We start from the raw sequence: 12745 nt of genomic DNA, 5'->3' as shown, positions 1-12745 counted from the left end.
ATTTTCAATAAGATAAGAATTATTTATCTTTGTAGATTAAATGTCATCTCTGTTTACATGTATTAGTTATTTGTGTTTACGAGTAAAGGATGGATTGAAACTCAAATATCTGATATTCTGAAAAACATGTTCAATTGGGAAGTCGAGGGCACTGTAAATGAATAGCAGCATATTGTCGGCATACAGAGAAATGTAGTGCTTGGTGTTGTGGGGTCATGACTAAGCGAATGGCAGCCCTGTCTGGAGCTACAACACAGGGAGTTATTAAGCAACTGTTCCCTGTCAACACCATGACAGTGGGACAAAGTACTAAAATTATTGGTATGATGTTTGCTTGCATCGAGAGAAAGAACCACATCATGACAAGATCCTATCCTTTTGCAGATTTTCTGTAAAAACAGTTTAAATTTGTGTTACATGTGGATGGAAACCTTACTAGTGTTAGCTAAAATGAAACTATTCAAATAAGACCCACGCAAAAACAACAGGCAAACAATGTCAAAGTATTCATAAGCCTCCAGCGCCCAAGCACAAGCTTCAATTAATAAGTAAAATATGACACAACAGGTTTGCTTATATATGGTTTTTTATTTAGATAAAGTGGATAAAAGAAAACACTCACATGAGGCCCTGTCATATATAAAAAAAACATACTTAAACATGCAATATTATGAGTTAATGCTGCTTAAAATAAGTACAGTACAGGAATGAACAGTACACCAAAAATCAGCTCAATCTTTAAGTGATTGGGATTTTAGTTCCAATTAGCATATTTGGCTCCCTGATATTTTTGAAGAATGCTAAATAGGGATGTGAAAAATCCTCTCATTTATATTTAAACATACATCTGTATGAGTGACTTGTGTGCAAACGGTTGCCACTAACTATGTAGTTTTCGGCAAATTTAAAAGTAATATATAAAAATAAAAACATAATATTCCAAAAACCAAAACACATTAGCTAGTAGATTTTTAGCTTATTTGAAAATCAAGCTACAAATTAATATATTCTTGCATGCTGCCAGCTACCATAGAGCCAGCTATTTGTTTCTGCAGAGAGCCCAGCTTTTACACAAAGTCTTGAAAATTATACTTCACAGCGTAAAGATGAATATGTCACCATGGACCATGTTGGGCAGTGTTATAGTGATTACTGAACATAGCTGTAACCACCATTCATGCCAAAAAATTATGTACGTCATTCCTAGAACTTGCACCATTTTTGGTCATCCTGTCGTTAACTATAGAGACATTCTGAGCTAGATTATTTCATAAGCATGCAAGAGTTTAAAAATAGGATTAAGGATAATTTGAGCACTGATGTACTTGTCCTAACACTGAATTCTTTGTTTGATGCAATTTGCTGGATTGTTCTAATTCTGTCATCCCTTTCATGTGAATTCAATCAATCAATCAAAACTATATTTCAGACTCAGGGTCCAGATAAGACTAAATAGAATAAAATTACATACAAAAGCACAATAAAAGTACATAGGCCTAGCAATGCCTTACCAAGAGACAGCTGTATCAATGTCTCCCCAGCTGGGACTGGTAGCATGTGGTATTAAATCTTATGTTTGATAAAACCAAGATTATTTCATTTTCAGAGTCATTAAGCCGGCAAATAAATGTATACATAAGATTTCTTAAGACCGTTTAATTATTTTATTAATTATGATGCTTTTTAACTTTTTGCTGTTTTGTTTTTTAAGTCTGTGATCTGTGCCATCTTGGACAGGATGCCCTTGTAAAAGATATTCAAAATATTATATATTATCCTGGCTAGATAAAAGTAAAATAAAAAAACCCCCATTGTAGTTAATAATTGTTGTGATGCTCTGCTACTTCAAGATTGTGGAGAGTTTCTTTATTTGATGTCTGTCAGTGAACAGACTGTTTGGGACGTGTGGACTTTGTGAGGAGGCTGCAGGTGGGAGATGAGGGCTAGCCTCCGCTAAAAGACAAGGAATATGCCCTCTGATAATTCCACAGATGTGCTGTTTACACATTGTGATATCTAGCCGGCAGGCGTCTGGGAATATTCAGGAGTCAGCAGGCTTTGTTCAGAGTTAGAAGAAGCCCTGCAAATTCCCTATGAGGACGAGTCTTATGGAGACAGGTCGAAAGGATCCAGGTTAATTGGCTAGCAATTTGTTGATGGTAATTTGACTGCAAATTAGTTTTTTTTTTTTTTAACTCAACAATTGTAGGTTGGCTGCATGTTATGTTTTTTTTCGACAAGTAATGAACAATGATTAAAGTAAATTGTCCAACCCTACACAGGAACAGGAACACTGGTGGTGGTAACAGGGCGGTAACACTTGGAAATAATGAAATGGAGGGACTCGAGAATAGAGTCATGGTTGAAATCAGTGAAGACATTAACTTCATCAAAGAAGTAGCTCTTCCCACGGACCAGTTTCGGGGTGCTGCAGTAATCAGGGGTTTGCAGGAGGTGAGGTGAGGCCAGAGGTCTCACAAAGGCCTTTCTTCCATGGATTCTCAACACACTGTTGAACATGATACCGTGCAGGGAAACACTTTCCACAGTCCCGATTTGCACTAAACAGGGACATAAACAAACACGAAATTTACAAATTCACATATATTCATAAACAGTATCTGTTCAAAAATTCAATGTACAAACTGATATCTTACTTTTGCCACAAAGAACTGTTTCATTCAGATTGTTCACGGACAGAAGTTTGGATTCTGAAAAAGAACATTATACATATATTATTGCTAAGATGCAGAAACTGGAATATACACGACGTGACAAAATGACACAGATCAAATACTCTTTTGTGAGGCAATGTCCAAGCACCGCAAAACTGACCTTTAATCTTCTCACTGTGATGCTGTCCTGGTTGAGGTACAGGACTCAGCTTCCCTGCACAGCATGACCACAGGGAGGTGTTGTAGTAGAGGTGACCACAGCATCCAAATCTCACTTTGACAGAGTAGAGCACCTCCATGTCCTCACTCGAACAGCACACATTCTGTTTATAAACAGTGTCACATTTATGGTCAGTAAAAATATGCTTGTTTGCCATCTTACTGATATGCCGACTCCTTGATGTCCACAATATACAAAATATTCAGTTAAACGATTCAGAGCACACTTATATGAATGTCATCACCAGGCTTATGAGCAGAAGTGGTGTGACTAGTTCACCACTCCAGATGGTTGAGTTCTGGTATATAATATTGGAAATTATTAATTTTAGGCATAAGCCTTGTTAAATTTACATACACACCAAAGATGAAAGTGGTTGTGGTTATATTCAAATTAGAAGTGTAAGATTCTCTGCAGGACTTCTTCTATTGCTGCCAATATCTACGGAGGAGTCCATCAAAGACTGAAAAAAAGAGTACTTTCTACGTTCAGGAAAAAAATAATAATAATTAAGCTTACATTTTTTTAAACAAACGCAGTCTCATATGTATTGCCCTTGTGTTGATGTTGTCGGCCTTGCATGCCTTTCAAAACTCTGAACAAAAGGTGGCAGCAGGCCAAGCAGGCTGACTCAGACTTCCCTCTTCCCCATAACATTTTCCAACTCATTCCGGTGGATCCAGAGGTGTTCCCAGGCCAGCTGGGAGATATAATCCCTTCTGGGGCCAAATCCCAATGTCCCCCCTTACGGACTCACGGACTTTGAGGCGCGCTCCCGCGAAGTCCTTGAGGGTTCAGGGTTTGAGGGTTTAGGGGGGACATTGGGATTTGGCCTGGGTCTTCCCCGGGGTCTCCTATCAGTTGGGCGTGCCCAGAAAACCTCCAGTGGGAGGCGCCCAGGAGGCATCCTGATTAGATGCCCGAACCACCTCAGCTGACTCTTTTCAACGCAAAGGAGTAGCGCCTCAACTCCAAGCGCCTCAACTCCAAGTTCATAGTATAATAATACTATGGTCACGACCCAGAGTTCGTGATCATAGTATTATTATCCTTATTATTATCATCATCCTTATTATTATTATTATTATTATTATTATTATTATCATCAATAAAACCTACCTTATGCTCCTCATGTCCAACAGTCAGGTTGTACAGTGTCCCTGCGCAGCACTTCATCAGTGGGTCTTTAATGTTGTAGGCTTTTACCCCACCGCAGTGAGTGTTTTCTTTTCTGAGATGTCTGGGTGGACAAAGAAAGCTCGTTGTTAATATCAAATCAGGTGAGTGGGATAAAGAAGTTGTTATGAAGACAGATCATTTTACATTCAAAAGAGGCTGAGCTAATATGCTTCCTCCGGGCATTAAGTACGCTGGATGTCAGAATAGAAGATAACTTTGTGAAAACAGTGTCTACACAGGATGTGAGGTGAAAGAAGCATGTCAGCAGCACAGCTTCAGTACTGTGCCACAGTATTTAAACATACCTGAAGCCTGAAACAAGTCTTTGGGCTGTTGTTACATGTGTAAAACCGGAGTAAAACTCAAGCTGTTACATGGTGTTTCATCAGACAAGCATGAGACCCATGACGTCAATGTTATCAAGTTGATCTTGCCAACATATCAGCAAACAATTTTCAACACATCTGGCAGACACAGAAGCAAGCCTCTGCATGTGTCTCTTGCCACTTAACAAATGTCAATCTAAGGATCACTCTCCTTTGAGCTTTGATGTGGTCTCCACCAAAACCTCAGAAAAATATGTAGTTCTTTAGCTGGCCAGGTTTTCTTCACCAACTAATCATAACTAATTCACATGCAAAAGCATGTGACAAACATACGCACAGAAAAAGCAGACATTTGGCAGAGCAGCCGTGAAGCCAGACGCAGACATTCCAGACACTCAGGAATTTTAAAGGTTGCCAGTAACAATTCAAAAGAGGCAAAGGTTCAGTGATGTCTGCTGGAATGCCTGGCTGTCTCGGAGACAGTATGAAACTAGCCTGGGAGTATTTTTCCATGACGCTCCTGTCTGAGTTTGTCTGCATTCTCCCTCACTGTTTCCCACACAGACACATTCTTTAGCTTTTGAAAACTCACTATGAACAAATAGCACATAAAACACATAACAGATACTGCAACACACTAAGCTGATTAAAGAAAAGGTTACAACCTCTCACTGAATATAATCAGTATTTTCCTGGATAGGCACACGTGCACAAATAATCACCTTTGTCCATTGCAGCAGATCTCAGTGTGAGGCCGACGGACTTTTGTCCAGGAGCAGTGTTGTCCAGGTAAGCCATGAAACTGAGAACAAGAAATAGTCCCTTTAGCTTGGTTACAAGGAATGCTGATCTCTGAACATTTCTCTCCATCTCTGCGTTGTGCCATCTAGCATCTCTCCCCAGCATTTGAAGAATCAGAGGAAATAGAGTGTGCAGCAGTAGAGACTCAAGCAGACACATTCAATGCAAATATGGAAACATATGTATGCATGAATTCTGACAAAAATACAGACCCAAAACAAAAAGATGTAGTATGCAGGTGGTTAATGTAAATAACGCTAACGTTAGCAGTTCGTTTATCCATTAAGACAAAAAACACACGCACTTGCTGTATAAAAGGAGCTGGGAGGAGCTCTGAGTCCTCTCAACAAAGCTGACCCAATACAGCAGAGTTTTATTATTTTTTTACAGTATTATCTGAGATGCACTGCTGTTAGTTCTAAGACTGAACAAATATTCTTTGCATAGATTATATTAAAGAAATTTGCTGCATTTCCTTAAACCAGCTTCTGTATTGATTAAAAATGTTGTCAGAAGACAGACAAGGCACCCACCTAAAAAAAGCTATTTTATTTTCAATTCAGTTTTTGAGAAGGGTGTGAACTGAAAACTGTGGTTTGCGTTTCAAAAAACTAAACAACACAGAAAATGTTTGACCTTCGCAGCAAAAATACTCCACCCAGCTGAGCAAATCAGAGACAGTAAGTGTCATTAATACATTACTTGATCTTTCGAAGGCGTCCTCTCAGATACACAGCCATCACAGCAGACATGTGTATGTGGGTTATACACAGAGGGGGCATCAGCAGGTGGACCTAAACAGACGGGGTGAGTGGGGAGGAATAACATCTGGAAAGGTGACTCAGAAGATTAGACAAAGACAAGAGAATGTAATTTATGGAAGGGAATGTTGTTTGAAAAAATTCCGCAGGCATGTCTGTTAGGGAGTTTACCAGCAGTTGCAGTTTAACATCTTGTTTTTCAAGACACTACCCTCATTGATACACAAACGTGAGAGCCTGTCTTTTAATGCAACCGGTGGGAAACCATATGCGTGAATTCCTGTCATTCGTTGTTTTTGTATTGAGCTAAACATTAAGAAGAAAATAACAACTGAAGTAGCAGAAAGCCCTCAGATAGGATAATGATCCCAGATCTGTGAGACCAAAAGCCAATATTCTCCCATCTGATCTTTCATGCCTCTCCTCTGTACATGTGTTACTTTCCAGCTGTACAGATTAATAAAGAAGAGGGGTTTTCGTGCTCTTTCGTCCACTGCCCCATATTTCCAAGATCCAGGTCTGAACAACAAGGAGACAGGAGCTGATCCACAGCCCTGAGAAAAGCACTTTTGCTATGCAGGAGTCATTAGTCAGATGGGATATTCGTAACCTCAGGGGACGGTGAAGAGCCCCCTGAGGTTTATGTTTCACATTCGAATGCTGCCAAACAACTCTTGTCACAAGTCATCCTGCCCTCTGTCCCCACATTATACAAAGTGTGATATTGATCTTGCAAATAGAAAATGCAATAAAATGAACATGTTTGTAATTCATGCTTCGACATACTTTAAGGTCTGGAAACTTTTCTAAGTCAGAGGAAAGGAAGGGAGTCAGCCAGTTTAGAATGAAACATATTTTCCTTAACTTTCTATGCATTCTTCCAAAAGAAACGAATGTAAGAGTTCACACACCCGAGATCACAATGCTGTTCTTCTAAGATGTTTCAGATGTTCCAACTACTCTTTCTTCAGTGTGCAGTTAGTTATTTAGATTCAGACCGGAAACTGTCCTCTCTGACAGAATTTTATACTTGCTGGAGTTTTCTGAAAATCAGAAAACACGGGTTGTTTTGAATCAATCATGACTCAAACCGTATGCAGGGGAGTTATAGTAAACTGATTTTCATCATCCTAACCTCTCACAAGCTTAGCTTAGCAATGTCTCCTGACACAGTAGCATATTAGTCTTTCCATTCACAGTTGCCCCTGAGGGTGTTTACAGGTGCTTATACCATTACCTAATATTTTCAACAAACGGCTCTAGAATCCTTTAAGTCTCATGCCCTCCAGGGGGAATTTGTGGTGCAAGTAGTCCTTTCACACACACCCTCACACACAACATAATGATCACAACTGGCAGATGCAACACCCACACACTCAAAACCAACGAAACCACTTGTCATACCTGTGGCACAGCACCGCTGAGACTTTCCCTGGAGTTTCATACAGCAGCGAAAGTTACTCGGATTGTAACATGATGAACCACAGAGATTCGTGTCTGGCTCAGTGCTGTGATGTGCAAAGACAGGCAAAAGTAATGTAAAAAGCATGGACACACAATTCTTTGTGCAGCAAAATGATCAAAAGTGTGCATGACTTCAGTTCAACCCATTAAAAGTCACATTAGCAACAATGTAATCACTGGGTTAAAGGTTCCCTGTGGAGTTTTTGACCTCTAATGCAAGACGCACACTGGTGACATGGTAATCGTGGATGGTTTCACGTGTGCAAATACAATGAGAGTACAACTAACATTCCGATTTAAATAAAAGGTAGCAGGATGGTCAGAGAGGCAGCTATTTTAACATGAACCGTTTCCATTGCAACCTTTAGCGGGCTAACTTCCGTATAAACCAACTTGCGGCAAGTCGCAGACTCACGTTTGCAAAACAATGGCCTCTTCATCTAGTATGTAAATAAGTAAGAAAGTTTATAAATTGGCCTGCTGCTTGCTTGCTTTGCAAGAATGTTATGAGGAAGGCATTGCATTCGACATGTTTGTTAGACCACAATGCATATTGGTGAGCAACTCTCAATGCATTAACATTACAAGAAAACAACTCAGTGTGTGGGAAAAATAAAAGTTGTTTTGGTCCCAGTGAGTAGTTAATAGTAAGATAGTTTGAACCTTTGGTTGACTTACCAGTTGGGTTGAGGTTCGGGTTTCTGAAAAAAATGAATAGATCACAGAAATGTAAATTTTTCATAGAGGGCAACCCACTACTTTGCTGCTCTGTCCCTCTTCTTCACTGATCAATGCAACAACATGACTAAGGCTTTAACCATTATTATGATCCATCTGAATCCTCACACTCAACTTAACTGCCTCACAATGGTAAGCTTTATTAAATAACTTCTGTGGATTGCATTATATTGTCTGATTATTTTATCCACCCTATATTTATTATAATGTGTTGCAGATAGTAGATACTGTCCATGTAGAAAGTTATCGTTGTGGTGCAATCAATTTTGGACAGCTTCAAAACAGCTCACTTGTCGTCTCTCACAACAGAGAGGTTAATCACATAAACTGAAAATAGCAGTTTGTTTCTTACCTGTTGTTCCACACCTGTGGAGATAAAGCACATAAAGTGTCTTGAGCATAACATGATTAAATAAATCAGAAATGTCAACAGGAGACAGTGAAGACGTGCGTAGGCAGCTTATCATCCCTTCTAGACAAAATTGAAGAGCTGTCAGTGACTCATCCTGCATGTTCAGACATTTGCTGTATTTCGTCTTTTCTGTTTCTGTGCCTAACCAGGATGGAGAGCACACCGGCCATGTCATGAGAATAAACTGCAATAATTTCTTCTCAAATTAATTATAATACAATAAATAAAAAGGCATTATATTCAAGTAGGGTCTACAATCATCTATGTGATAATTCAAAGTTCCTTCTCTCTAATTTCATGAGGGTGGCTTGTGTTGGGAAGATGAGCTGCAAATATTGAAAAAATAAATATGAACCTTTGAGAACCAAACAGATTTCAAAGATTTACATGAAACTACGTGTAACTTCCGCAGATGGCGGAACAGGTTTAGACGCACCCGACTCCTCCACACAGCTGGAACTGATGGGTTGTATCTTTAGACCTCCCGTCATCGGACAGCAGCGCTGCTTGTTTGTGTCAAACTGGTTCTGTCCACAGCACTGGTGGTCACTGGAATTTCTCTCCAGGATTGTCTTATTGTCAATCTGACCACAACACAACTGTGTACCATCATTAAACGCATCTGTGGAAAAGATCGGCCAAAACACAGCTGACATGAGTCAGAGTCTTCCACCAGGATACTGTGCTTCAATTCAGCTCTACTCACGTTTACCACAGCATTGGGCATTTGATGCATGTTTGGCTACAACAGTTGATTGACAGCATAGGTCATGGAATTTGTTGTAGGCATTCTCCCCGCAGCGAGCTGTAAAGACAAAGATCCCGTCAACATACAAGCATCGCGCACACATTAATTAGCAGGAAGTTCTTTGTTCCTTGTGCATTGATAACTATCGGCTTGCTAAGATTGCCATGACAATGGGAGATGTGTGAAGGCCCCTATACACAGTGCTATTTTCATATCTCAGATGAAGATTGATAATCATTAGAGAAACGTGGTAAAATCCTTGGTTGTCAATTGTAAAATACCATATTTAATATATAGTTTGAACTAAAAGACCGCCTTGCAATGGCATCACACAAGAGCTTGTTTCCTTCAGCATTTCCTGAACATAAGAGCGTCTCTCTACTCGCATATTTGTTTATATATTTACATCATATTTTGAATAATAAACATGAAACTGAGATAACAATACTAAACACTTTTCAAAGATTTGCATGCAACTTCATTAGGCAGATAAGGGACGACGTTTCGACGCACCCGACTGATTCACACAGCATCTGGAACTGATGGGTTTTATCGTTAGATCTTCCATCCGTGAACAGCAGCAAGTAGTCTTAGTGTCAAACTGGTTCTGTCCACAGCACCGGTGGTCACTAGAATTTCTCGTCAGGATTGTCTTATTGTTAATCAGACCACAACACATCTGCTTGTCCACATCAAAAGCCTCTGCAAAAAAAAGATCTGGATGATTCTTCAAACGGTATCACTTTTAGCTCAGCCACAACTAAGATGACAAAACTATGAATTTCTGAAATTTTGTACCAGGAAAACATCGTATTTATATGTGAGGTATACCCAAAAATGTGGTGAAATTCCAAGCTCTTTAGCTTGAGTTTAACACTCTGTAAACAGAAATCTGCACCATATGTGTCTGGCTAAACTGTCTGGTTACTAAAAAAATGAATAGACACCTGCCAGCCAATCAGAAGAATCAAGTATTTGTTGTGGGAATGGTATATTACAATAAGGAAATCTAAGGAAATTGTATCAAGTAAATGTATACTGTTTCTTTGATGCTTTACATCCATTGTGTCCAGCTTAACTCACCTTTACCACAACATTCGGCCATTGGCGCGGGTTTGACAACGACTGTTGACTGACAGCATATTTCATTGAGTTGGTTGTAGGCCTTCAGTCCACAGCAATCTGACACCTTTTCACTTAGACCCTTTGTAACAGCTGGAAAAAAAGAGATCAATTTAACATACAAAGAGAGATGGAGTCAAGATACTGACACCAGCACCACAGTAACAGCTAAAGTGCCATGTGATACAATAGGTCCATAAGGCAGTGCTGGGAAGTTCCCACGTTTAAAGATAGGCCGGTTCAAAGAGAGGCCAAAAGTGCAATACAAAACACATGGTCTCTGAGGCTTTTCTTCTATTTGTTCATAAACTAGAGCAGCACAGATGTCTGCCAGAGAGGAGGTAATGGGAATAAGATGTGTGTTGGTTCCTTGGCTCAGGTTTATAGTTAGGACTGGCTCAGGTTTGCCTTAGTCCACCCCTAGATATGCTGCTATACTTAGACTGCCGGGGGACATCCTACACTGAGCTCCTCTCTCCTCTTCTCTCTCTCCTTCTGTATGAATTCATGTTCCATTAATGCACATTACTAACTTTGGTTCTTCACCGGAGTCTTTGTGCTTTCTCGCCTCACAGGTTTCAGTGGATCGTGGTAATATCTGGACCGTGGGCTACACAAAAACAATGTAATTAAATTTAATTGAATTTGAATTGAAGAGTCTATTACCCCTTACTGACAGTGTAAGCGCTGTTTTATATTTACAGTTGCCATGGCTATGACACAATTATCACGACCACGCTTTGTGCTTTGATTCTATTTCTAGACAAGTCAGCATAAGCTTCTTGATGCTGCCCGAGGAAGAGCACTGAAGTTACAAGTTGCAGTCCAGTGTTGCTGCCACTTTGAGCCTTTTAGTGTTATTTATGTGTCCTAGATAACATCTTTATGTATATTATTAAAGTTCCTCACCGCATACAACAGCTCCCCTCCTTTTTTTAGGGGGTAAAATCACAAATCAACATTCAATTTTCTTTCTGTTTGACACAAATGTGTGATTATTACCTGTTGTGGTGCTTCCATTGTTTACTTTACAACAAGTGGCTTCTTTTGGGTTGAAAGCCTGCCCTCCACAACATGACAGCCCTGCCCCTGGATAAAGATAATTCTCACAGCACACGGCCTCGCGGATGTCATACTTTCCTTCTACACAGGTAGTTCTGCAAGACAGTCATTAGTATTACATATACATCAAAGTAAATATGTAAAAGATAATGTTATTTGTACATATAAACATAGCCTTATTTCATGTATTTGCACATTTCACCCTTATCCTTTGTAATACTGCCCTCTGATGGACTGTTGTGAAAACACTCTTAACTAGAATAGTTGCACAGGTAACAATTAGGTAAATACACATTTCCATCCTTGCTGTGTGCATGAACAGATTACATATTACTCAGACATAACTTATTCATCTTGGAACCATGAATGTGCTCTGTGATTAAAACGACAAGATGTCCACTCAAGGTGATATTTTATTTGTCCAAGTGGATATTTTAACCTGATGATAAACTTGAGAAAAGCTCATAGGGTCACTTAGGATGGATCTCTCGGAACCATTAATATATAACATTTTATGGCAATACATTTTGAGATACAAGGGACAGAGAGTATAATTTATAGGGTCCAAAGGTTTGGAGGGGCCCACAAAAATTGCTTGTAATAATAATTTTTAAATTATTATACCACCATCCATCCATTTTCCACCGCTTATCCGGGGTCGGGTCGCGGTGGCAGCAGGTCAAGCAGGCCGACCCAGACCTCCCTCTCACCGGCAATATGTTCCAGCTCATTCTGGGGGATCCCGAGGCGTTCCCAGGCCAGCTGGGAGATGTAATCTCTCCAGCGTGTTCTGGGTCTTCCCGGGGTCTCTTCCCAGTTGGACGTGCCTGGAAAACCTCCAGTGGGAAAACCTCCAGGAGGCATCCTAATTAGATGCCCGAACCACCTCAGCTGACTCCTTTCGACGCGAAGGAGTAGCAGCTCTACTCCAAGCTCCCTCCTGATGACCGAGCTCCTTACCCTATCTCTAAGGCTGAGCCCGGCCACCCTACGGAGGAAACTCATTTCGGCCGCTTGTAGCCGCGACCTTGTCCTTTCGGTCACGACCCAGAGTTCGTGACCATAGGTGAGGGTAGGAACGTAGACCGAGTGGTAAATTGAGAGCTTTGCCTTCCGGCTCAGCTCCCTCTTCACCAAGATGGTCCGGTGCAGCGCCTGCTTTACTGCTGCAGCTGCACCGATCCGTCTGACGATCTCCCGCTCCATCTTACCCTCACTCGTGAACAAGACCCCGAGA

At 40.4% G+C, this 12745-nt stretch overlaps 1 protein-coding gene across 1 annotated transcript; it reads right to left on the bottom strand.

The window, feature by feature from the left end:
- Positions 1–595: 595 nt before the first annotated feature.
- Positions 596–5452, bottom strand: LOC116391008 (uncharacterized). Its single transcript, XM_031861203.1, has 5 exons — positions 5123–5452; positions 4015–4135; positions 2836–2998; positions 2658–2711; positions 596–2561 (listed from the first exon to the last, which is right to left on the bottom strand). The coding sequence occupies exons 1-5, from the start codon at positions 5284–5286 to the stop codon at positions 2275–2277; spliced, it is 789 nt and encodes a 262-aa protein (XP_031717063.1). The 5' UTR covers positions 5287–5452; the 3' UTR covers positions 596–2274.
- Between the last annotated feature and the right edge of the window lie 7293 nt (positions 5453–12745).

Source organism: Anarrhichthys ocellatus, unplaced genomic scaffold (assembly GCF_004355925.1).
Source record: "Anarrhichthys ocellatus isolate YVR2014 unplaced genomic scaffold, GSC_Weel_1.0 scaffold24, whole genome shotgun sequence".
NCBI lineage: Eukaryota > Metazoa > Chordata > Actinopteri > Perciformes > Anarhichadidae > Anarrhichthys > Anarrhichthys ocellatus.
The sequence above is the reverse complement of the archived record's forward strand: the minus strand, read 5'-3'. Positions and strand labels throughout refer to the sequence as shown.

What these genes read in the sequence shown, in the direction of transcription:
- LOC116391008 (XM_031861203.1), bottom strand. Translation starts at nt 5,286, where the DNA reads ATGGCACAACGCAGAGATGGAGAGAAATGTTCAGAGATCAGCATTCCT. An exon ending in ATCTGCTGCAATGGACAAAG is followed by an intron (nt 4,136 to 5,122) that starts GTGATTATTTGT and finishes TTGTCCACCCAG; the next exon opens with ACATCTCAGAAAAGAAAACA. An exon ending in TCACAGTGAGAAGATTAAAG is followed by an intron (nt 2,712 to 2,835) that starts GTCAGTTTTGCG and finishes GTTCTTTTTCAG; the next exon opens with AATCCAAACTTCTGTCCGTG.